Source organism: Furipterus horrens, unplaced genomic scaffold, assembly GCF_987537825.1.
Source record: "Furipterus horrens unplaced genomic scaffold, mFurHor1.1.pri manual_scaffold_4, whole genome shotgun sequence".
In the NCBI taxonomy this organism is placed as follows: domain Eukaryota; kingdom Metazoa; phylum Chordata; class Mammalia; order Chiroptera; family Furipteridae; genus Furipterus; species Furipterus horrens.
Window position 1 is genome coordinate 55,271,818 of NW_028327174.1, and position 21,908 is coordinate 55,293,725.

General features: G+C 52.4%; 3 protein-coding genes across 3 annotated transcripts; 2 read left to right on the forward strand and 1 right to left on the reverse strand.

The window, feature by feature from the left end:
• Positions 1 to 2,831: 2,831 nt before the first annotated feature.
• On the forward strand, positions 2,832 to 6,421 carry BLOC1S1 (biogenesis of lysosomal organelles complex 1 subunit 1). The gene is made up of 4 exons (XM_090273332.1): positions 2,832 to 3,008; positions 3,694 to 3,766; positions 5,801 to 5,933; positions 6,210 to 6,421. The coding sequence occupies exons 1-4, from the start codon at positions 2,948 to 2,950 to the stop codon at positions 6,318 to 6,320; spliced, it is 378 nt and encodes a 125-aa protein (XP_090129458.1). The 5' UTR covers positions 2,832 to 2,947; the 3' UTR covers positions 6,321 to 6,421.
• A 74-nt stretch (positions 6,422 to 6,495) lies between these two features.
• RDH5 (retinol dehydrogenase 5) lies at positions 6,496 to 10,596 on the forward strand. Its single transcript, XM_090273331.1, has 5 exons — positions 6,496 to 7,167; positions 7,736 to 8,063; positions 8,226 to 8,484; positions 9,765 to 9,928; positions 10,219 to 10,596. Exons 2-5 carry the CDS (start codon positions 7,754 to 7,756, stop codon positions 10,440 to 10,442), a joined length of 957 nt encoding a protein of 318 aa, XP_090129457.1. The 5' UTR covers positions 6,496 to 7,167; positions 7,736 to 7,753; the 3' UTR covers positions 10,443 to 10,596.
• Positions 10,597 to 11,571: 975 nt separating this feature from the next.
• CD63 (CD63 molecule) lies at positions 11,572 to 14,699 on the reverse strand. The gene is made up of 8 exons (XM_090275607.1): positions 14,614 to 14,699; positions 13,965 to 14,041; positions 12,951 to 13,139; positions 12,675 to 12,749; positions 12,484 to 12,579; positions 12,238 to 12,378; positions 11,909 to 11,992; positions 11,572 to 11,727 (listed from the first exon to the last, which is right to left on the reverse strand). The coding sequence occupies exons 2-8, from the start codon at positions 14,028 to 14,030 to the stop codon at positions 11,662 to 11,664; spliced, it is 717 nt and encodes a 238-aa protein (XP_090131733.1). The 5' UTR covers positions 14,031 to 14,041; positions 14,614 to 14,699; the 3' UTR covers positions 11,572 to 11,661.
• Between the last annotated feature and the right edge of the window lie 7,209 nt (positions 14,700 to 21,908).

Consider the following 21,908-nt stretch of genomic DNA (forward strand, 5'->3'; position numbering starts at 1 on the left):
AGAATATGAATGTGATTGAGGGGAGCATCTGGGGAAATGACCACTCTGATCTTTGAGGACCCAAGGGAAACCCTTGCATCTTGGGGAGAGGGACTAAGAGATCACTTCCCACAGGGAGCCATTTAAACTGTCTCAAGGGCCCCCTTTCTTTGAGCACTGGCTTCAGACCAACGCTTGGAACTTGGCCACACCACCAACGGCCCCCCTCTTGAAGCCCAGCCAGATTTCCCAGTATGAGAAGCCTTCTAAACTCACGCCATGTCCTCCCTCAGTCCTCACCCAACCCCTAACAATTCAGCAGCTTCCGGCCCTGACGTTTAGCCTAGTCAGTCAGCTTGAAGCTTGCTAATTAAAGCTAACCCTGAAAGAGACCTCAAAAGAACAGAAAAATGAGTGGAGAAAAAAAGCATGGAGTTACAGTCATCCATGCTAAGAGAGAATAAACTCAGTGGGAGACTATAAGGAGAGGTGAGCAGAAAGAGATTTCAAATATCAGGACTCATTCTCCATATATGCATGCAGTTTTCTCCATCTCTACCAAAGGCAAGCGCGGCTGAACTTAAACTGCAGCAGAAACTGAGGTTAGACAATAAGCAAGGACCCAGAAAAAGAGCAGCTGGAAGATGACTCTGGAGAGATCAGCTGCAGTCCCCAGATATAGGTGCCCATGTCCTCTGTCCAGCTCTAGGGCAAAGGAACAGCCAGTATTCAGGAGAAGAGGGAGGGGCCGGTGTCTGCAGAGTCCTGGCAATCTATACTGATTGTGAAAATGTCAAATGGTTGTGCCAAGCAGGGTGAGGGTAATACAGCATGGGCCTGGCACTCTCACTAAATCAGCCTAATCTTAACATTTACAGACTCTCCACAGAAACCCCCAATACCAACCTCCCTCATTAGCCCCTGCCCCAAGTCATCATTCTCTGGTACCCCTTCCAGCCCCCGCCCTTCTTTCCCAGGCCCCACAGCTCTAGGAGTGAGACACCAAGCATCTTCCAGTCTGCCTCTATTTTGCTTGCTCACTGCAGTTAGAAGCTGGAGCCAGAGTTGGGGGAGGACTGGACCAGGCAGCCCTGTGATGCTCATTCTTCCCGCTTCTATTGATCAGCTTCTCTCTGGAGTGGAGCCTCTTCCCAAGCACTCCTCCCCTGCCAGGATCCCCTTCAACTGATGCCCAAGCTGGAAGGGCATAGTGGCAAGAGACAGGGTCTCCCCTCCTGGGGTTTCTCCCATGGTGTCTGTAGTATAGTGCTGTGGTTACAATCAGGCTTTGGAGTCAGATACCCTAGATTTGTATCCTAGCTCTACTTGTTGTAAGCTCTGTTACTTCACTGTTCTGTACCTGAGAGTATTCATCTGCAAATTGGGGGTGACAATTAAAACACTTTATAGGATAGTTCTAAAGATTAAATTAATTAATACATGTAAAGTGCTGGAGTAGAGGTTCCCTGGACTCATTGAAATTCTTTTCCTTCCTGGCCTTTCCCTCCTGGCAGTTCCAGCCAGTTCTCAGTTGATTCTCAGCTCCTTCCCTCGAGGAGGGACCTTCAGAATTTTTATTTTGGCACTTAATGCCCTGCTTTATGCTGCCACTTAACCATTTCACTTACTAATCCTTTGATGGTCACACATCTCCCAGGATTTAAGATGCTATTCTGCAAATAGCTAAGTGAATCAAGCCATGAGCAGTCCTCAACTCTTCCTCAGAAAATTAAGGATGTTTTATTCTAATTCAGTCAGTTCCCATTTCTCCTCCCTCTGCAAGTAGATGTGATAAAGTCAAGTTTCAACTATGTAACTGACACAAAATAAGAGAATACCAAAGTTAGAGATAGCTTTAGATATGGTTTAGTCCAGTGATTCTCAACCTTTGATGCATTTTAGAATCACCTGAACAAGTTTTCAAAAAATACTTATGCCTGGACTCCACTCTAGGGCCAGAGCACTTTTTTTTTAAACTTCCCCCAGGTGATTCTAATGTTTAGCTAAGGTTCAGAATCACTGTTTTAATCCAATCCCTTTATTTTACTAAGGAGAAAACCCAAATCCAGAGTGGGTAAGCAATTTGCCCAAAGTCACCCAGCATATTAGTGCACGGTATAGCAAGAGAGACTGTGGCAATAGCAAAAATATGTTGATGATGTTTATAATTTTTTCTTCTTGGAGTTAATCCCGGAAGCATTTTTCTGAGTTCAGAGAGGGGTTATATAATTTACCTTTTACTTTGACAGCAGCACTTATTCTTCTGTTAAGACTGAAATGGGTTCGCATTCCCTGACCACAGAAGGAGAGAGATGGAATTGCATGCACATTACCGTACATAGCCAGTCAAATTAGCAAAGCTCCCCAGGAGGCCGCTTGAAGTGCTTAAAATGCTGCTTCTCTACAAAGATCACCCAGCGCTGAAGGACCCTGGCGGCGGTGAGTAGAGAGAGGGCTGGAAAGGAAAAGAAAAGAAAGCAGTCCCTCCTAGAAGGAAGAAGTGCTAATCAACTGAGAACCGCCCGAGCTGCCAGGAGGGAAAGGCCAGGAAGGAAAAGAATTTCAATGAGTCCAGATAGCCTCTGCTCGAGCAGCCCGGCAACACCAATTTCCCTCCCACCCCCGGCGCCCCAACCCACATCAGGGAGCTTGAGATCCAAAAGAGATGTTAAAAACTGTCTCTGCAGTATGAGTGCTAAAGAAAACTTCTTCCAACACTCACTAAAAAAGTGAACCCTCAATAAAGACAAGAGCTCACCGCCACCAACCCTCTACTACTCCCTTTCTTCCCAGGCAAGATCTCCACTACCTGCCAACCTAGTCTCAAAAAGGGGGCGGTTTCGGGCATCACGTGACAGTGCGGTCACGTGACCCGGGGCCGGGCAGGAACGTTGAGACTTTGGTTCAGCTCCGGGAGTCGGAGGGGCCCGGGTGTGTCCCGCCTCCCAGCCCCCAGCCCGACGCGACCATGCTGTCCCGCCTGCTGAAGGAACACCAGGCGAAGCAGAATGAACGCAAGGAGCTGCAGGGTGAGCCGATCTCGTGTCTGCCGTTTTCTCTCCTGCCGCGGCCTAACCTCAGCCCGGAGCCCGGGCCTCGAGTAACGGCCCAGATCCAGGAAAGAGCGCGGGCTAGTGGGCACAAGCTTCGGGAGGAGGGTAGGGGGAGCTTTTTGGTGCCGACGGGCTCTGGTCGCTTTAGCAACACTCAAGCCCACCTCGCTCGGAAGCCCTGGCCTCCTAGCCCCACCCCCTGCTCATGGAACGCTGCGCGGATTGGTCCGGGCCGCCTCCCGTTCTGGAAGTGGGAAGGGACGCTCCTGAAGGGAGGAGGGTGTTGAGGACTGGACGAGGATGGGAGTCTTGGAAGTCTGAAAACAACGGAACCGACGTGGGGAGCTTGTTTGCTGAACCCGGGCTTGGAATCCCGGATTTAGCAATCCTTAGGCCAAGAAAAAGGGGAAAAGAGTGCCTGGGAGTCTGGAACCCTGGACGCTGCCACTGGCAAGTCGCTTCCCCTTTCAGGTACCAGTTTCTTCACCTCCAAAATGAAAGGTGTTTATGTTTGGCAAAGTTCTCTTCAGCTCTTGCACTCTGTGAGATTAATTGAGATGTTCCCGGAACTAGCAGAATAGCCATGAATGGGTGGGAAACCTTCAACATCACCCCTTAAAAAACGAAGTCGCCGCTCCAATGCCTTTCCTCGTCCCCCCAGAGAAGAGGAGGCGAGAGGCTATCTCTGCAGCGACCTGCCTGACAGAAGCTTTGGTGGATCACCTCAATGTGGGGTATGAACCTCTTCCCATCAACACGAGCTGCCCCCTCGCCCCCAGGTTTAGACACAGGCAAGGTCTAGTCGGCAGACTGCTCTTGAAGGGATGAGATGTTCCACCCATTCTCTTACCTACCCTTCCCCCACCCAGTTAAAGTTTATGGAGAGAGGCTTGAGTCAGCTCTGACCTATAACATTGGGCAGGGAGGAGCAGCTGCAGTGGTTTGAGAAGCAGCCAGATTTCCCCCTCCCCAAAATAACTTCCCTGGTGCTCACAACTTGGTGCCATCTGCCCACCTCCCCTCACCCATCCAAGTCCAGCTGTCACTTTGGTGGGAGGGAGGGTGCCCTCCTTCACCACAGCTTACCACCTCTCCTTCACTGCCTCCCACTCTCTGGCAGGCCTGGGGAGCAGCTGGCAGGAAAGAGATGGCACAGCTGGTGAGGGTGAGGGGAGAACCTATGCCAGGAGCTACAGCAGAGCCAGGCTGTCTCTGCCCTTCCTGCTGGGTGTCCAGGGACCACCTCCTGCTCCAGTCCTAACTGAGAATGCCAATAACAACCGAAAACTTGGGAAGGAGCAAAGAATATTGTCTCTTGACCCTGAGTGATCAAAGAGAGTGCAGAGATGATGATTGGTAGGGCAAGTAGAATGGCACAGTTATGAATTCAGAGACTGAGTCACCCAAGTGAGCCAAGCAGGGGCTTTCATTTTTGTTACTCATGTCTGGGGAAAATTAGGGGAAGACAAGACTGTGGTTGGGGCCTGATCTCCCTCCCCTCCAAGCCTCTCCCTTCACTCAGTATGAATAATGGAAAGCAGGAAATCAATAGGAAAGACTGAGATTTCAGGAACTCCCAGTGGAATCTTGAAACATTGGGAGCCCCCTACTCTTACTGTGTCAGCTCCTACACCACCCACCACCCCCTACTGTGGCCCAGCTGTCCCCAGAGGGAAGAGACAGGGTCTACCCCCTACCCTCCCTCCCACGTTGGCGCCTCCTGGCTCTATTGTGAGGTTGGCCCAGGCTTCTCCCTCTCTTCTTCCTTTGCTAGGGGCCACCCGACTTTCAGTTTAGAGGGCAGCTAAGCCAAAGCCAGATTAGAAAGGGTTTTGTGTTGCTGCCCACGGCTCCTCTCATTCCCCGGAAAGAAACACAAAGGCCCTGTCTATCTCAGCCCCTGTCAGGTGTCCTTCCCACTCTCTCTTCCCCCCTCAACCCTGTGCCCCATCCAGCCCCCACAGATTCCAGTGGGTGGGAGCACCGGATGTCGAGTCTCCCAGCTGACCTAGAGCTTTGGGGTGGAGAATGAAAGATTCACCAGCCAATAAGAGAGAACAATTATTGCAAGAGGGTTAGGGGGAATTGGGGAAGGTGAAGAGTTGAGGATACCAACCTCATGGCAGTAATGGTAACTGCAGCCAGTACCTTGACTGAAGAGGAAAGAAAAACTATTTCATAGAGCAGAAGGAAGGGAGAGAGTGCACGTATGTTTTTATTCACTGTATGGGCAAAAGGAGAAGGGTTGGGAGAGATACTGAGAGCCCAGAAGCGGTCCCTGGGAGATCTTCTCTCCACCCTGAGTTCCTGGGGAGGGGGTTGCTCTCACATCCCACCCCAGATTCAGGGAGCGGCCCAAGTTCCCAACTTCTTGCACAGATCCCTGGGCTTCCAATTGCTGCCAGATGTGTGCCTGCTACTGGATTTTCCCAGCTTCCTCGCACCCCCTTTTTCTTCCCAGCATCCTACCTCCTAGCAGATTAGGCCTAACTTCCTGCCCCCACCCCAGCTTCAGGAACTCCTTTGAGGGGTAGGAGATAGTATGTTTCTAGTTAGCTCCCACCAAGGGTCTCCTAGGAATCCTGGGAATGGGAGGAAGGAGCTGGGTTCATCTGCATGTACTATTTTGCATCCCATAATGGTCAGAGTCTTGAGGCTTTCCCCAGCCTGACCCCTGGCTGGCCTCCCACCCTTGCAGTAGGATATTAGTCCTGGAAGCCACTCCCACTAGTTGGGTAAGCTGGCCTCTCCCCTGTTCCACCCTCTAGTGTGGCCCAGGCATACATGAACCAGAGAAAGCTGGACCATGAGGTGAAGACCCTACAGGTCCAGGCTGCCCAGTTTGCCAAGCAGACAGGCCAATGGATCGGGATGGTGGAGAACTTCAACCAGGCACTCAAGGTGGGCCACACTCCCTACTTCACCAGCCCCATCCTGGGCTCCCACTGACTGCCTCCAGTAGGGTCCCCTCAGGCCTGGGGTTAAGGAAGATGTGGGCATGGCCTTAGAAATCCCACCTGTGGCTCCAGTGTCAGAGAGGGTAGAGAAAGAGGTAAAGGGAGTTGGTGGGTCCAAGCAAAGCCCTTTGTAGGGGATGAGAGCAAAGTGCCCCCATCCATCCTCTAGAGCCACACTACCCATACTGATTTGTGGACTCCCACCCCTTCTCTTTCGCAGGAAATCGGAGATGTGGAGAACTGGGCTCGGAGCATTGAGCTGGACATGCGCACCATTGCCACCGCCCTAGAATACGTCTACAAAGGACAGCTACAGTCTGCCCCGTCCTAGCCCTTCTTCCCTCCCCCTCTACCCTACTCCTACCCCCTCTACCTCCCAATGGGGCAGGAGGGAGGCTGACAGGCCACAAATAAAACACAAGTTTCCATTTCTCTTCGGTACATTTCAAGGAACAACTAGCTCAGCATCAGTGGGGTGGAAATGGCCAGGTCAAAGACTTGTTTCCTTAAGGGACAGGCACCTTTTGGGTAGAGGGTGGAACTAGTTTGCTCTTACTATCCCAACTCTCTTTTCTCCCCTGGCCTGGTACAGATGTCTGTCAGGTAAGCAGAGGTTGGGAGTTTCCCACACCTTCCCAGAGAAGGTCCCCAGCATCCTAACTCAGGACTTCAGTAGACAGGGAGCAGGGCTGGTTCTGGCTCTGGCGCTCTGCCTCTCCACGTGCTCATGACCTCTCCCAGCCTGGTGCTAAGCCGTGTCATGAGTCTGGAGCAGGCGGGAGATTAACTCTTGGGCATGGGGGCACTTTTGGGCTGGGAAGGAGGAGGAATGACCGGTCCAAAGTCACCAACAGGGAGGGGCAGCTGCCACACTTGATAGATCCCTCCTCCTGGGAGTCCATGGCAGAGGTAATCAAGAACCCCAGCTGGAAAAGGTAGCCAAGAAGAGGCTCTGAATATGCCTGGCCTGTGCCAAGCTAGCAGGCTTCAGCTTCCCTGACTCCTCCCAGTCCTCCCTCACATACTCTTAATACTTCTGGCACCCAGTCCACCTGCTGCGGACTTTGGCCTTAGCTGTAGTTCATGTGAGAGCCTGGGAAGACTGGGAGCAAAGTCTCAAACGAAGCAGAAGCGGAAGCATCCGGTGTTATAGTACCCGCTAGCTTTCCTGAGAGGAGGTAAGCAGGGTACTGGGAGCTGAGTGCTAGGAGAGGACTTGCAATATATTACATGTATTGATAACTCAAAGCTTTAAGCTTTTAATGTGCTTCCTCACACATTTTCCCCTTTGATCCTCCACAACTGCCTAGTGGTCATGGTGGGTATTAGTCCCACTTGGCAGACGAGAAAACAGGTTCAGAGATCCAGTAAGACACTCAGATAACACAGTAAGTTTGGAGTTGCCAGGACTGAAATGCAGGGTTCTTTGCCCCATATGTGTTTCCTAAAACAAGGAAACCTGATGTCCCTGGTTTATCCAGAGAGAAGAGGTGAAGACAAGATCTTTCTCCTCCCATACAGCCGGGTTGCACACGGGACCTGGCTCATCTGGTTTTCATTAAGTTACCCACAAACGTAGGGTCTTCCCAGATCTTTGCTTTTCCTAGATAAGGTATGATTTGCCATTGATCTGCAAGCAGATAATTTTTGAAGAGACTTCCAGCTAGAGAGGCTGTTACGGGCAAGGGTTTGAGGGCCAGAGTAAATACACAAGTTTTCCTGCCCAGCCTTGGTTGCCACCTGCAGATCACTTGGGCTCCAGCTATGTGGCTGCCTCTGCTGCTGGGGGTCTTATTCTGGGCAGCACTGTGGTTGCTCAGGGACCAGCAGATCCTACCCCTCAGTGATGTTTTCGTCTTCATCACCGGCTGTGACTCTGGCTTTGGACGGCTTTTGGCACTGAGGCTAGACCAGAGAGGCTTCCGAGTCCTGGCCAGCTGCCTGACTTCCTCGGGGGCAGAGGACCTACAGCGGGTAGCCTCCTCTCGCCTCCACACTACCCTGCTGGATGTCACTGACCCCCAGAGTGTCCAGCACGCAGCCAGATGGGTAGAAACACATGTTGGGGAAACAGGTGAGTATGGCTGGGGCCACTGGGAACATGGTGCAGGATGTTCACTCACAGGAGCTGTGGGAAGCCCAAGGGACTAGGAGGGGAAGCTCTCAGGTCCTCCCAGGAAGGAGAGGGGCCATTGGAATGCCTCACCTACCCTCAGTGTGTCCTGCCTCCCCACAGGGCTTTTTGGTCTGGTGAATAATGCTGGTGTGGCTGGTATCATTGGGCCCACACCGTGGCTGACGCAGGATGACTTCCATCGGGTGCTGAATGTGAACACACTGGGTCCCATCAGGGTCACCCTTGCCCTGCTACCTTTGCTACAGCAGGCCCGGGGCCGGGTGATCAACATAAGCAGCGTCTTAGGTCGCCTGGCAGCAAATGGTGGGGGCTACTGTGTCTCCAAGTTTGGCCTGGAGGCTTTCTCGGACAGCCTGAGGTAAGGGGGCAGGGCCCCAAACTCCCAGGACACTCACAAAAGAACTAATGTCTATCCTGCAGAGGTGATTAAAAGATGTAATGGAATATTCAGAGGAGACAGATTAGGGCTCAGCATGGTTTAGACTAGAGGCATGGGTTCAAATCCCAGCCTCATGCGAGCTTTGTGACCTTACTAGCTTAGTTCTCTTTACCCCAGGTTATTCCTCATCTGTTAAATCAGGATGAAAAAACCTACCTTGTGGGTGTTGTGAGTGAAATGAGGTACATGTAAAGCCTCAACAGTACCTACTGCATAGAATATGCCCCCAAATTTTTCTATCATTGTTAGTGTTATTATTAATAACAGCTATTACAATGAGCTGGTATCTTTACATAACATTTTGTATTCTCCCAGCAACCCTATCCAGTAGATATTAGCACCCCTGGAGTAACATAACTTACCCAGGAGCACTGGAACTGTCTGCTTGCCCACTGAGCCTGGTCATTCTGTTCTGCTGTCCCTCATCTTTAGATAGTAATGTTCAAAGTCCCATGAGAGCACAGTGGAGACTTGACAAGGGCAACACAGGAGCAGGTCCTGAATTCTGAGCTGAAGTACAAGTCCCAGAAGCCAAGCCCACCTTCTGAAGGAAGCCTGCCATTGTCACCATCACTCAGCAAAGAATTTCACTATCGACTTTTGTCCCTATCCCTCAGTCTTTTCATTTTCCAATTGGCATCATGGAACACATACTTTATACTTGAATTTCTATATCTGAGCCAGTGTGGTTGCATGTATCCCCACTTTCCTCCCAGCATATACCAGCCTGCACCTTCCTCATATCCAGCACTCAGTACTTAACCCTCTGTTTTGGGAGCTAAGGAATGGAGTTCTAGGTCTGGAGTTGTCAAACTGTGATTCTCAGGCCAGATCTGGCCAGCTGCCTATAAGCCAATAATGGTTTTTACATTTTTAAATGGTTATATAAGTACCTATATAACATTAATATGTAATCCTGCAGTACCAAAAATATTTACTATCTAGCCTTTTAAGAAGTTTGCCGGCACCTGCTCTAGGTAGTAGAAGAGAATACAGAGGAAAACAAACTTCAAAAATAACCTCCCTTCCTCTGTCCCCACTAGGCTCTCATCCCAAGACAGCAGGGTATACCTTATCGGCAGGACCCCTGTCCCTGGTCCGATACCTTTCCTATCTTAGCCTCCCCCCACTCCATGTCCCTGAACATCCCCTCCATATAAAGGCAAAAACCCAGAAACCTCCCCTTGCCCACACTCCAGGCGGGACATGGCCCCTTTTGGAGTACGAGTCTCCATCGTGGAACCTGGCTTCTTCCGAACCCCTGTGACAAATCTGGAGAGTTTGGAGAACACCCTGCAAGCCTGCTGGGCACGTCTGCCTCCAAGCACACAGGCACTCTATGGGGATGACTTCCTTACCAAGTGTGAGTAGCTGGGCCCATACGGAGGGAAGTGAGAAAGCCAGAAAGGTCAGTCCTGTACCAGCCTGCTGGGAGGAAGTAGGCAGGGCAGTCAGGGAGTGGGTGAGGGTGAACGGGATGCTATACAACACCCAGGCCATGTGGAGCCTGCCCATTCCCCACTCTGGGGACTGGGGCGGCACTAATGACCCCTCTCACTTCTGCTGGGCAACAAGCCCCAGGACCCAGAAGAGGGTCCAAGATGGGCTGGAGTGGGACAGGGACACTGATTGCAACCACCCACTGGGCTGCAGACCTGAAAGTGCAGCAGCGTGTCATGAATCTGATCTGTGACCCAGACCTGGCCAAGGTGAGCAGGTGCCTGGAGCACGCCCTGACTGCTCGTCACCCCAGAACCCGCTACAGCCCAGGCTGGGACGCCAAGCTGCTCTGGCTGCCAGCCTCCTACCTGCCAGCTAGCCTGGTGGATGCTGTGTTCACCTGGGTCCTTCCCAAGCCCACCCAGGCAGTCTACTGAATCCAGACACCCAGCAACCACTTTATTTCTGTCCCCACCTTGATACTGCCTGGTGCCTGGCACAAAATAGGCACTTAGTAAATGTGTGTTTTAAAAATAAAAGTAGCCCTGGCTGATGTGGCTCAGGGCATTGATCATTGACCTACAAACCAAAGGGTTGCCAGTTTGATTCCCAGTCAGGGCACCTGTCTGGGTTGCGGGCCAGGTCCTCAGTTGGGGGCATGAAAGAGGCAACCACGTGTTGATATTTCTCTCCCACTTTTTCTTCCTTCCTTTCCCTCTAAAAGTAAAGTTGTTTTTTTTTTAATTTTTAAATAAATAAAAATAAGAGTAGGTGGGCAGAAATGAAGGTGCTCCATGTAAGTAGTGCTGTAACCTCAGCCAACTTACTGCCCAGGGTCGCCTGTTCGGTGCCTGCAGAACTAGCACCCACTAGAGGGCGAAAGGGAGCTGTCTTGGGTCTCAAGATAGTCTTTGAAGTTGCAACTAAGCAGCCACCAGGGGACACTATCGGACGTCTCCTTTATTTTCTACATGGAGTTACAATTCCTGAAGTGTTTGGAGTAGGAATGGCTCTTATATATTTTTCTTGGGGGACAAGGGAAGGTGGTAAGGAAGAATTAGGGTCACGCTGGGTAGTTCCCATAGAAAAACAAGGCAACACCCACTTAAATTCTATTATCATCTTAAGTCAAGAAGGATGACTGGTCACACAGGTGTCAGAGTAATTTATCACCACCCTGAAAGGAGACAGACTCCTGCGTGGAGGAGGAAGTTGGCTGGGCCCTGCGTTGGACGGAAAGCCAGGGAGATGTCCATAGTAGATGTGGGCTGGCCTCTCACAGGTAGGACCTTTGTAGGGAATACTTTTGATTTCTGCAGGAGATGGCTTCATGAATGTTGCAGCACTGAGCCTGGCAGCGCAGGACTAGGAGACTGAAAGCAGTGGGCCACAGCCTCCTCCCAGTCCCCACTTCCAAGGCCAGCCCAACCAACACCTTTCCCAAACCCCCAAAAATAAGCCTTTCTCTCCTGGAGGTGCAAATAGAACAAGGTCCCAGAGTACAGGAACATGGATGAGGAAGGAAAAGGGATAAAGTATCACTCATTAAGACAAACAGAGACTGTCTTTTTGGTCTGAAAAAATAATCCGTTTAATTGAAAAATGTGGAGTATACTACCCACTCTCCGAAATGAGGGGCTGAAGAGACCAGACCCTCTACATCACTTCATAGCCACTTTGGATGCTCTTCACAAGGCAGCAGGCAAAGACAATTCCCAGGACCTAGAAGGAAAGACAGAAAGGGGGGTTGAGGAGTCAGAAGGACATGGTACCCCCAACCACTCCAGACCCCAAACACACCCAGAGCTCCCCTCCCCAGACCAGTACCTCCTGCTCAGCACTCTCCTTCCCACAGCCCCTACTCCTCAGATGCCCTGGAATGAGTCCCACAGGCACCTCTCACCTCCACAAAGGCAATGCCCAGGGCTGCCCCAGCCACCACCAGCACTCTGTTCCTCAGCCAGAACCCAATCTTCTCCACACAGCCCTGAAGGGTGGCAGGCACACAGGGCAAGAACATATAAGAAACTTCCCACCCCCTTCCCTGGTCCATCTGTCTCTCCACTACCATCTGCACCTTTCACCCACCCTTAGCATTCCCAGATGCCCCCCCACCTCATCCCTGGTCCCCAACTTCTGAGCCCCAACCCTCTCCACCTCCATCCCTGGTTCCACTCACACCGTGAAACATCTCCCAAATCCCCTGCTATCTCTTCTCAGCCTCCTCCCTACCTCAGGATGGATTTGCTTCACATTGAAATTAATCCCACAGCCCTCAGTGACATTGATGCAACAGGAGTCAGGAACACGGCCCTTGGGCTCAAGAGGGATTGTCTCCCAATCTGTGTAGTTAGCAGCCCCACAGCACTTGAACTGGGAAAGAACATATGGGGGAGGTTGTTAAGTGAACCTCTACCTTCAATAATGGAGATGTGAATCTTCTTCCCCATTACCCCTGCTCCCAACAACCCTACTCACATTTTTCTGCATCTCATCCAAGAACGAAATTGTCTGGTTCTGTTTGGGGTAATTCTTCATCTGCTGCCGGAATTCCTCATTAAATTCTGACATCACCTGGAAGTAGGGAAGTTGAGGTCAGAACTCAGGGAACCTTGGTCCTGGAACAGCCAGGCCTCTGAGGCAGGGCCCACCCCTTATTCCCTGCTTACCTTTTCTCTAAACACATAGCCAGCAATGGCTGCGGCCACCTCCACAAGCATGATAAGGGAGAGGAATATGACAAACTGCAGGCACAAAGAACAAGAGTCAAGTTTGGAGTCTGGGTGAGAGAGGCCTGCTGTGGCCCAGCCAATCTCTGGAACACTCACAAAGATTTTCCTCACCTGCCCCTGCCCACCTCACTTCACCCACCCTCCTGAGCCCCCTCCACAGAAGTGACCTTCCAGAAGTTCCACACACCCACACTGGCCCCACAGCCCACTCACCGTGATCATAAGACAATGGTTCTCCTTGCAGGCCCCACAGCAACCCACAATGGCCACCAGGAAGAGGAAGGTTCCCACTGCAATGATGACCACAGGCAAAACGGAGCCAAGAGTGGCCCCTTGGCTGATAGTCTGACTGAGGATGTACTGGGCCCCAATACCCACAGCGATCAGTCCCACCGCACAGGCCTGCAAAGAGGACAAGTCAGGGTTAGACCAGACCCACAGCCCATCATGGTGGAGGGCAGAGGGTGTATCCAGGGAACAGAGGAGAGAAAGAGACTCATCCCTCTGGGAAACTTGACTGTGGGGGAGGAGGATGACCCATCCTTGCCCAGTTTGATCAAATGCCAAAAGAGAAGTTCCCAGAAAGCCTTGATCCCAGGGCACATGTTCCTAACCTAGAGCAGTGCTTCCTAGGGGCCTCATGGGCCCCAGAACTGCCCTCTCATCATCCTCAGTGCCTAACTCATAGCCATCAGCTGTGAATAGGGTTCCTTGAGCCAGCGAGGCCAGGGAAGAGAAGGAGGCAAGAGTGGTGTGCCCTTCCCTGGATAAAGGGGCCTTTCGGGGCAGGAGCCCACACCAGGAGCAAATTGAGGTGAACAGAGCCCTTCTCCACCCGAAAGCAGCTGAAAGGGGTGAAGAGGGAAGATTTAATGGAGAGGAAAGAAGAGGTGGGGAGAGCAGGGTAGCCCTGTGGCATAGCGATAGCAGCGGCCGTTGGCTGGTTGCCCCACTGCCCCTATCACAAGTGGTTGGGTCATCAGACAGGAAGAGGGGTTAGGGTGAGGGTGCTGCGCCTTCACGCTGACCATTCTCATCCCTACTGGCCTCAGAGGTCCCTGAAGGCTGGAGGAGGAGGTGGCCGTGCGGTCTTCGGCCGTCCCCCGCGCTTTCCTTTCACATCTGGTCTCCAGCTGCCTTCATTCCTGGCTCCTCAGCCCTCATACTACAAGCCAGGTCTCCCTGCACCCTGCCAATGCGCCCCCTTCATCCCGCCACCGCACTCACACAAAAGGCCAGCAGAAACACGTAGAGCAAGATCTTGACACATTTCATGCCTCCTTCCACCGCCATGGCTGCCGGGCCTGGGGCAGAGGGGAGGGCAGGGGGATTAGAACCGGCCGAGGGGGCCCTTGGTTTCCGGACTCCCTGCCGGCCCTCGAAGCATTCCTTGCTCGGCCCCATTCCCGGCCCCGCCCACCCGGAAACCGCGGTCAGATCCACGTCTCCCAGCCCCCTCTTTTCCCTGCGCAAGAAGGGTGGGGGCGAGCGCCGCGCAGCCCGGACCCGCCGCCCCCTCGGCCCAGGACAGATCGAGGGTGTGGGCAGGGGCGGGAGCCTGCCGCCCACCGTCCGCCGCCAGCCCCAGGCTCTAAATACCTCCTCCCCGCCAGACCCGTTCCGAAAACGGTCCTCAGCCCAAGCCCGACCGCCGGTCACTTTCCCCGCACTCTGACCGCCCCCCAAAATATAGGTGCGGCCGGCACCCCCACCGCACCCCGCCCCGTCGGGGCCTCTGGAACTTTGCAAAGTTGTAAAGTTGCGAGAGCCTCGGAGCGGCGGGAGCTCGGCGGGTCTTGGCGGACTGGGGCAAACCCGGAGGGGGGCGCTGCCAGCGACCCCTCCGACGAGCAGCGGCCCTGACCAGCCGCCTCACCTGTGCTCCTAGAGGTTACGCGCTCCTCTCCCGCCGCCGCTCCGGGGCTCTCTAGCTGCGCCCCCCGGCTCCGGCCCCGCCTGCCGCACGGCCCCGCCCCGGCCCTCGGCCCCAGCCCCTTCCCCCCCCGCCGAGCGAGTGGACGCCGGCCTCCCTCATGTGACGCCGGAGCAGCTGCGGCCTGACTCACCCAGCCGCCGCCGAGCCGGGGGCCGAGCCCCGCGCTGGGTGTGGGCCACGTGGACCCCGACTTGGAAGACAGTGCCCACCCCCGGCCGAGGGAGGGCCCCAGGGGCAGTACCTCGGGGTGCCTAGGGCTCTTCTGGCGCCCCCAGCCCCGTGCCAACTGGGATAGGAGAGCGGAACGCCTGCTTCTCCCTGGGTCAGGGGAGCAGAGGAGGCGTGTGAGAGAGCCAAAGCAGGGACGAGTGCCCTGGCCGGGTGGCGGAGCTGAGGCAAGGCGACAAGATGGTCGGCCAGAGGTCTCCTGGCCCTCCACCCAGAGCCCACTCCCTTGCGAGGGCTCCATCTTCGCTCAAGCCGCACCCCATCCCCAACTGCAGAGGACGCTGTTGGCTCCCCGCAATCGGGTGGGGCAGAATAAACACCCAGGAAGTCCCCAGTCTCACATCCTGGGAGTCCCCCAACATTCCAGAATGGGTGTACCTGTCCCACTCTGTTAGTCCCTTCTTCATTTTCAAGGGCTCCTGAGTAGTGTGGGCTGAGAAGGGGAGGAACCCCTTCTCCGGTCTATGCCACCCAGTCAGTCATGATCCTTCACAGTGGGGTCCCTCCCTCTGGCAAAGGATTGACAAGGTCTGTGTTCCCACTACCCCTGGATCAGCCTGTCGTGACAGAGGCGTGGGGATGGACATTAAGGCAGGCATGGCATATATCCCCTGCGTTTCCCTGTCTCAGCCCAGCAGATGGCCCTTCTCATCCCACGGGGCAAAGCCAGGTGAGGGCTGGTGTTAACAGGCCAAGGCTGGAACCAACCAGCACATTTCCACTCCCCTGGCCTGGGCCCCACCCCTTAGGTTCCTAGATTCATGTCTCAAAACCACTTTCTGAAAGAAACGAAGTGAAAGGAAGGAAGTCTGGGCTGGCCTGGGCTGGGCTGGGAACCAGTTCCCAGGATTACAATCTTCTAGCAAGACACACCAAGCCCATTCTGGACCTTTCTCCCCCGTTATCACAGCACGAAGGCTGCGGAGGAGGATCGGATCTAAGATGCTGAAGAAAAGGGTATTCAAGGGTTTCTTTATTTTGCTGCCTGCCTGTAGATGCCAAGCATGTGTTAGGCACCGGGGTGGGTGCACAGCAAGGCGGGGAGGACAGTGGTCCTGCCCTCTACCAGCAAGCCCACACTCAACAAGGCAGAAACTCTGGTGTCAGCTGGATGAGCTCAAAGGGAGGGACAGGTGATGGCAGCAGCCCAGGGAGGAAAAAGGAAAGGAAAGGATTTCACAGAGGTGGGTGGTGCTCTCTGAAGTGACTTTAGAGAAGGAGTAAGCTCTCAGTTTCAGGGAAGAGGAAAGACCAAGTGTAAACAGAATTTTGCAACTCCATGGCAGGCTGGGACTGAATGGCTCAAAGGCCTCAGGAAGGAGGTAGTGGTGGTGAAAGAGGAACAGGAGGGAAGGTGGTCTGAAGTCAAGATTAAGAAACGTTAGACACATAGCAACCAATTATAATGCTTGGTCTTGATTGAATCTTTGAACAAGCCAACTGTGAAAGATATTCTGGGAACAACTGGGAAATTTGAATATGAACTGAGCATTAGACATGAGAAAATATTTTTGTTAGCTATGATGATAGTCTGATTATATAGGAAAAGTTATTCTATTTTTTTAAAGATGCATACTAAAATATTCAAGGGAGAAATATCATATCTGTAATTTGCTTTGGAATACTTCACAAAACACCAGGTGAAGCACAAAGAAAACAGTCTAGGTGACAAGACTATTGAGAACATAGAAGGCTATGTTGAGTATGTTCTAAAGAAAATGGAGGGTGGAGGTGGAAGATGGAATAAGGGGGATAAATGGTAATGGGAAAAAAATACAATAAAAATGAATTTTTAAAAATAAAGTCAATGGGGACTGGCGGGTGAACTATCTTGGCACTGGGCCTACAATGAAATGAGGTGGAATGAATGTCAGGAGGCCTGGAAGAAAGCTGGCACCACACTGCCACGGTCCAACCGAGAGCGTGAAGGCTGGAACCACAGAGAGGAGGGAGGTCTGAGAGGGCATTTCAGAGGCAAAACAAAGGACTGCTTACCCGTGGGAGGGGGAAAGGAAGTAGGAAGAGTCCCAGATGACGCAGAGGAATACCCTTGCCCCTCCCCACACAACAGAACCAGGCTGCCACCCTAACCCCTCCACCCAAGGCCAGCAGTAGGGCATGGTGGCCAAAAGTGTCCTAAGTGAGGGTGGTGCCATCCGAGAGCACACAGGCATTGGCCAGAGCCAGTGCAAGACACAACAGCCTGTAGCCAGTGCGTGAGACCTCCTGAAGCCCATATCCATACAGGGAGCCAGGACTTCACCCCTCCGCTCAGCAAGGCCCCTGGGCCCCCTGCTCTGCCCCACTGGGGGGTGGCTTGCTCAGAAAAGTGACTCACAGGTGCCCTGGTAAGAGGCCCTGGAACTCAGAACTATCACATGCAAAAATAAGGGCAGGAGTGAAATGGGATTGGGGGGCGGGGGGCAGCAAGGGGGAGGGGCATGGGAAAGGAGAGGAGGAAAGAGAAAGAAAGAGAAGGGCTGAGGGAAGCTCAGAGAGGGGTGAGGAGATAGAGGAGATAATACAGGGTGGAAGACATGGGATATGAGAGGGGAACATGGGCATGAGGGAAAGGAGTTGTGAGAAGGAAGAGGAGGAGACCAGAAAGGGAGAGAGAGGAAATGAGGGGTGCACCTGCATCAAGGCCATCTCACCAGAGAGGTAGGAAGGGTGGTGGCTGCAGCTTAATGTCAAGAGGTTGGGTCTGAATTAGGGGCCTGAGATTTAAGTCTAGAGTCCCCAGTTTGATATGAGGAAGCATGGGTGCTTGATGGCAGCCCCCAGATGTAGAGTTAGATTAAAACCTATGGCTCTGCAGGTTCTGCTGGCAGAAAGGCTCATGGACCACCCCAGCATAGGCTCCCGAGGGAGTCAGTGATAGACCCCGATGTGCACCACAGCTGAGCGCAGCCCCAACAGGAAGATATGGAGCACTGGCTCTGTGGGGACAGCACCACTGAGATACTGGTTGGTAGAGTCATGGTGGGCAGCTCTGACTTCCCTCAGCTGTCTGGGCAAGACTAGGTCACGTATCACACCACAGTACACAAGAGGACATCATCACTGCCAAAGTCACCTTACATCCTTGCTTCAAGGAAAGTTAGGCTTGAAGAGATTAAGCCACTCACTCAGAGGCAACATGAAGGAAAGAACCAGGGTCTTGACACACGAATTCCAGTGAAGCGTACCAGGCACACTACCAGGAAGAAGCGCTCTGAGATCAGCAAGAAGTGCGAGACAGGTTCTGCCCCTCATGCACCAGGTGGGGTGACTACTAAACTCTCACCTTCCCTGAGCCTTCCTTTCCTCGCCTCACAGGAAGGTTGAGAATCACAGAAGAAATGAAGAGGATCACCCTGACCGGTGTGGCTCAGTTAGCTGGAATGTCATCCTGTAATCAGCGGGTAGGGTTACAGGTTTGATTCCCAGTCAGGGCACATACCTAGGCTGCAGGTTCGACGCCTGGTCCAGGCACATACAAAAGGCAACCAGTCGATTCTTCTTTCTCACATCGATGTTTCTCTCTTTCCCTTCCTCTGCCTCAAAAAAAAAAAAAAAAAAAAAAAAATTGGAAGTAAATTAAAAAGCAAAGAAATGAAGGGAATCAGTTTTGTTACCTTAAGAAAAATAAAAGCTTTATCATACCCTGTTTTTAGACATATAGGAATTTAAATGATTTTGCTTTGAGAAATATCTGGGCTCTACCCTTCTTAAGGTTGCCAAGGAAAGGGTTGAGAGGGGCAATCTGGCCTCCTTCACCCTTTTCTACCCAGTTTGGCCTTAGCCCAGAGCAAGCTCCCGTTACAGCCCCACCACGCCCCACCCCCACTGCCAAGCTGGGTCCTCAGTTCTCTGCCTTCCTTCTTGCCCTTTTCCTTTCCCTACTCCTTGGGACCCCAGCCTCTGACTTCTGTCCCCATGTTCTCCCCCCCACTCTCTTGCCTGGCTTTTGTCCCAGCTTCTTCCCAACCAGTGTCACTATTACCCATGGAGTTCAATCTAGGTGCCCCACGGGTGACTGAGCAGGGAAAGCAGCTCTAGCCCATGGCCTCCTGGTGTACCGCTGGGATCAGGAGCTCGGCTGCTGTGTGGTTCTGGTCCAGGACTGGCTCCGGAGTACAGCAGTCTCCACTGAGAGTCACAGACCCGCATAATTAAGGTTTCTCCTGGGATGAAGCAAAGATGAACATGGGAGAAATGAGAAAGAGGCAAGGCTGGGGAAGGATGTTTACCTCAGCTTTCTGTTCCTTGGGGCTGAGAGGAACAGGACCTCTGCATAACCAGGGGCTGAGGAAGAATTCATGCACTCACTCACTCATTCATTCATTCATTCACTCATCCCATCAATCCATTTGTTTACGGAAAACCTAAACATGCCAGGCACTGGGACTATACAGAGATGAGTAAGGCATGACCTTGCCTTTAAGGTGATTACATCTGTAAGCACAGATTTTAAAATGCAGCTCGGTGAGGGCTATGACAAAGAAAAACTCTGGATGCTGGGGGCCATTTAGCACAAGTTGGGGGGGGGGGTTTACAGCAGGACATCGTAGGCCTTGGGCGCATTCACTTAGACTCCTCTCCATGAATGTGGTTTTGCAGCTGATGGAACTAGGGATGAGAAGATGAAGAAGGGTTTGAATGGAGGGGGGTCACAGACACATACCCACACCCTTCATCTGGCAACAACCTTGACCTTCACCGCCCTGTGCTCTCTCCTGGAGATTAAATTCACCCTGAACATGCCTACCTCCACCTCCCCTCTGCTCCCCACCAGCTCCCCTCACCTGGCAACCCAGGTCATGCTTTGTCATCTCTGGGGTCAACACATCTGCCAGTGTTTCGAAGTCCCTGAAGAAGACATTATACTCACACTCCTCCTTTTCTTGACCAGCAGCTGGAATAGTAGTTTCTCCTGTCAGCGTAGCTGGTCAATGGGGCCAGCTTAGACTGATGGCCCCAAGCAGCCCCAGCAAGGACCTGGAAAGGGAGCAGTAGGTGACAAAGACAGGCCAAGGTGGGGAGGTCTGCCGAGTGAAGAATGAAGGTGGAAAAGAATTGGAGGGCTGGGCCTACCCTAAAAGGATGAGTGGGAAAAAAGTGATGGGGGCTGGTGTCTTCCTGAAGCCCAGAGGCAAAGGAAGATGTGACTCCAAATGATTCTAAGAGTTCCCCATTTGTATCCCACCTCTCCCCCAATGCAAACTCTTTGGCTCTCTCCTCCCAGTCTCCAACTTCTCTTAGAGGGCCTTGGTAACAGGGTGGATCCAGGCAGGATAATTATAGGATTTAGAATGTGGTGTGGAGAGGATGGTAATTAGTGAGGTCCTGAAGGGGGGGCGGGCAGGTTCCTTCAGGGTTGTGGGCAGAGATCTGGAAGAGGTCCACTCCACCAACAGAACACCCCCAGCTCAGAAGTCTCCTTCCCTACAGCACATTTGCACAGGCTTATGCTGAGTGGGGGAAGCAAGCCTTGTAGGGAAGACCCTCTTCCCTCTGCTGCTGCTCAGTGACCCAGCCTATCCCCTCCTTGGAAAGACCTGCCATGCCTGGGGACGAGTCCACTATCCCTAAAAATAGGGCTTTCGGGAGGAAAAATGTAGAAGAGAGAAAACTAGGTATTCTGAGTTACTCCCCATTGAGTCCAGCTCTGATAAACTGACAGTTTGGGCGTGGGGATTGGCCTGTGTGGAAAGGGTTAAGGAAAACAGGAGTCCCTTCTCCTCACTGTGGTTCCCCTTTCTGGGGTCAGCTCTGAGAGTGGCCCAAATGTCTCTGGCTTGAACTCTGGTGACTGGCACCCAGGACCTGAAGTGCCTCTTTCTGAAGGTGTAATAGACCCTGTACCCGGAGCTATACAAGACACTCCTTCCTTCAGCAGCTCCTGAAAGCTGATTCCCTCCCAATGAAACCCTCCCGCTTCTCTCCCTTCATCTCACTCTCCAAACCTCAAATGCCTCCCTTAGGCCCCGACCTACATTTTCTATGAACCAGTCAGGACCTTGAAGGAGGTGGACCCGAAGGTTGCTTGGGTAACGCAAGAAGAGCAGCACCTCTGGCAGGATGACAGTTGCCAGGGAGATCAGGGCAGTGGGCGTGGCCCCGAACCCTGGTTAGCTTGTATTGGGATAAGGAACGATCTAAATGTCCAGACCTCTCCCAATTCGTCTTCCGTAAAGGCAGCGGGGCTCTCTCCTCGGGACTGGGTCTAGGGAGAGAGGAACAATACTTAATGCATTATTATTATATATAGCTTCTTGGACTAGAAATCTAAATTGAAAATATGTGAAGTATGCAAAACAAAAAGAAAAAAAAGGCTTTTAGTCCCACCGCCAAGAAGAGGAAATTCCAGATTCTGCCACCAGATGGTAGTCTTGCCCATTCATTGGATTAGGTGCCGTCTTAGACCCCTTGAGGCGGAAACTAGGAGATGGAAATCTTTTCCTTCTCAGATTGTGCCTGACTTCTGGTATTTGTAGGTACCTGTAACTCCTCACGACCAGAAATATAGTTTTCTCTCCATAACCTGGCTCTGACCAAATCCAATCAGCAGGATTCATTCACTCTTTATTCAAAGAAGCTAAGGACTAGAATACTTTGGTGAAAAAACTAGGGTGGGAAATTGGAGTAACGGTAATAACTAATGAACTCTTTTGGGCCTGTGTGTCAGGCAGTTCATCCTCATAACCTTATGGAATAGGTACAATATTGTTTTCCCCATCTTGTACATGAGAAATCTGAGGCACAGAGCCAAGTTCACAGTCATAAAAGGGGGTGCGCTGGGACTTGAAACAAGGCAGCCTTGTTGTAGTCTAGAAGTTATGTGATTAACCCCCATATCACACAGAATGTGCAGACAGAACTAAGAGGAGCACCTCCTCTAGAAACAGACTCCTGGAAGACACACCTAAAATCTCATCTGCACTGTGAACTAAAGAAAGAATGAATTTGGCCAAGAAACTCTGTGTGGGGGAGAGTGGAGCTAGGAGGGAAAGTTGTTCCAGGAA

Excerpts from the sequence above, each read along its gene's own strand:
- BLOC1S1 (XM_090273332.1), top strand. The coding sequence starts at position 2,948 with ATGCTGTCCCGCCTGCTGAAGGAACACCAGGCGAAGCAGAATGAACGC. Across the intron at positions 3,009-3,693 it reads TGAACGCAAGGAGCTGCAGG|AGAAGAGGAGGCGAGAGGCT; the intron begins GTGAGCCGATCT and ends TCGTCCCCCCAG. Across the intron at positions 3,767-5,800 it reads GTGGATCACCTCAATGTGGG|TGTGGCCCAGGCATACATGA; the intron begins GTATGAACCTCT and ends TCCACCCTCTAG.
- RDH5 (XM_090273331.1), top strand. The coding sequence starts at position 7,754 with ATGTGGCTGCCTCTGCTGCTGGGGGTCTTATTCTGGGCAGCACTGTGG. Across the intron at positions 8,064-8,225 it reads AACACATGTTGGGGAAACAG|GGCTTTTTGGTCTGGTGAAT; the intron begins GTGAGTATGGCT and ends GCCTCCCCACAG. Across the intron at positions 8,485-9,764 it reads GCTTTCTCGGACAGCCTGAG|GCGGGACATGGCCCCTTTTG; the intron begins GTAAGGGGGCAG and ends CCCACACTCCAG.
- CD63 (XM_090275607.1), bottom strand. The coding sequence starts at position 14,030 with ATGGCGGTGGAAGGAGGCATGAAATGTGTCAAGATCTTGCTCTACGTG. Across the intron at positions 12,580-12,674 it reads GCTATGTGTTTAGAGAAAAG|GTGATGTCAGAATTTAATGA; the intron begins GTAAGCAGGGAA and ends CCCTACTTCCAG. Across the intron at positions 11,728-11,908 it reads TGGGCATTGCCTTTGTGGAG|GTCCTGGGAATTGTCTTTGC; the intron begins GTGAGAGGTGCC and ends CTTTCCTTCTAG.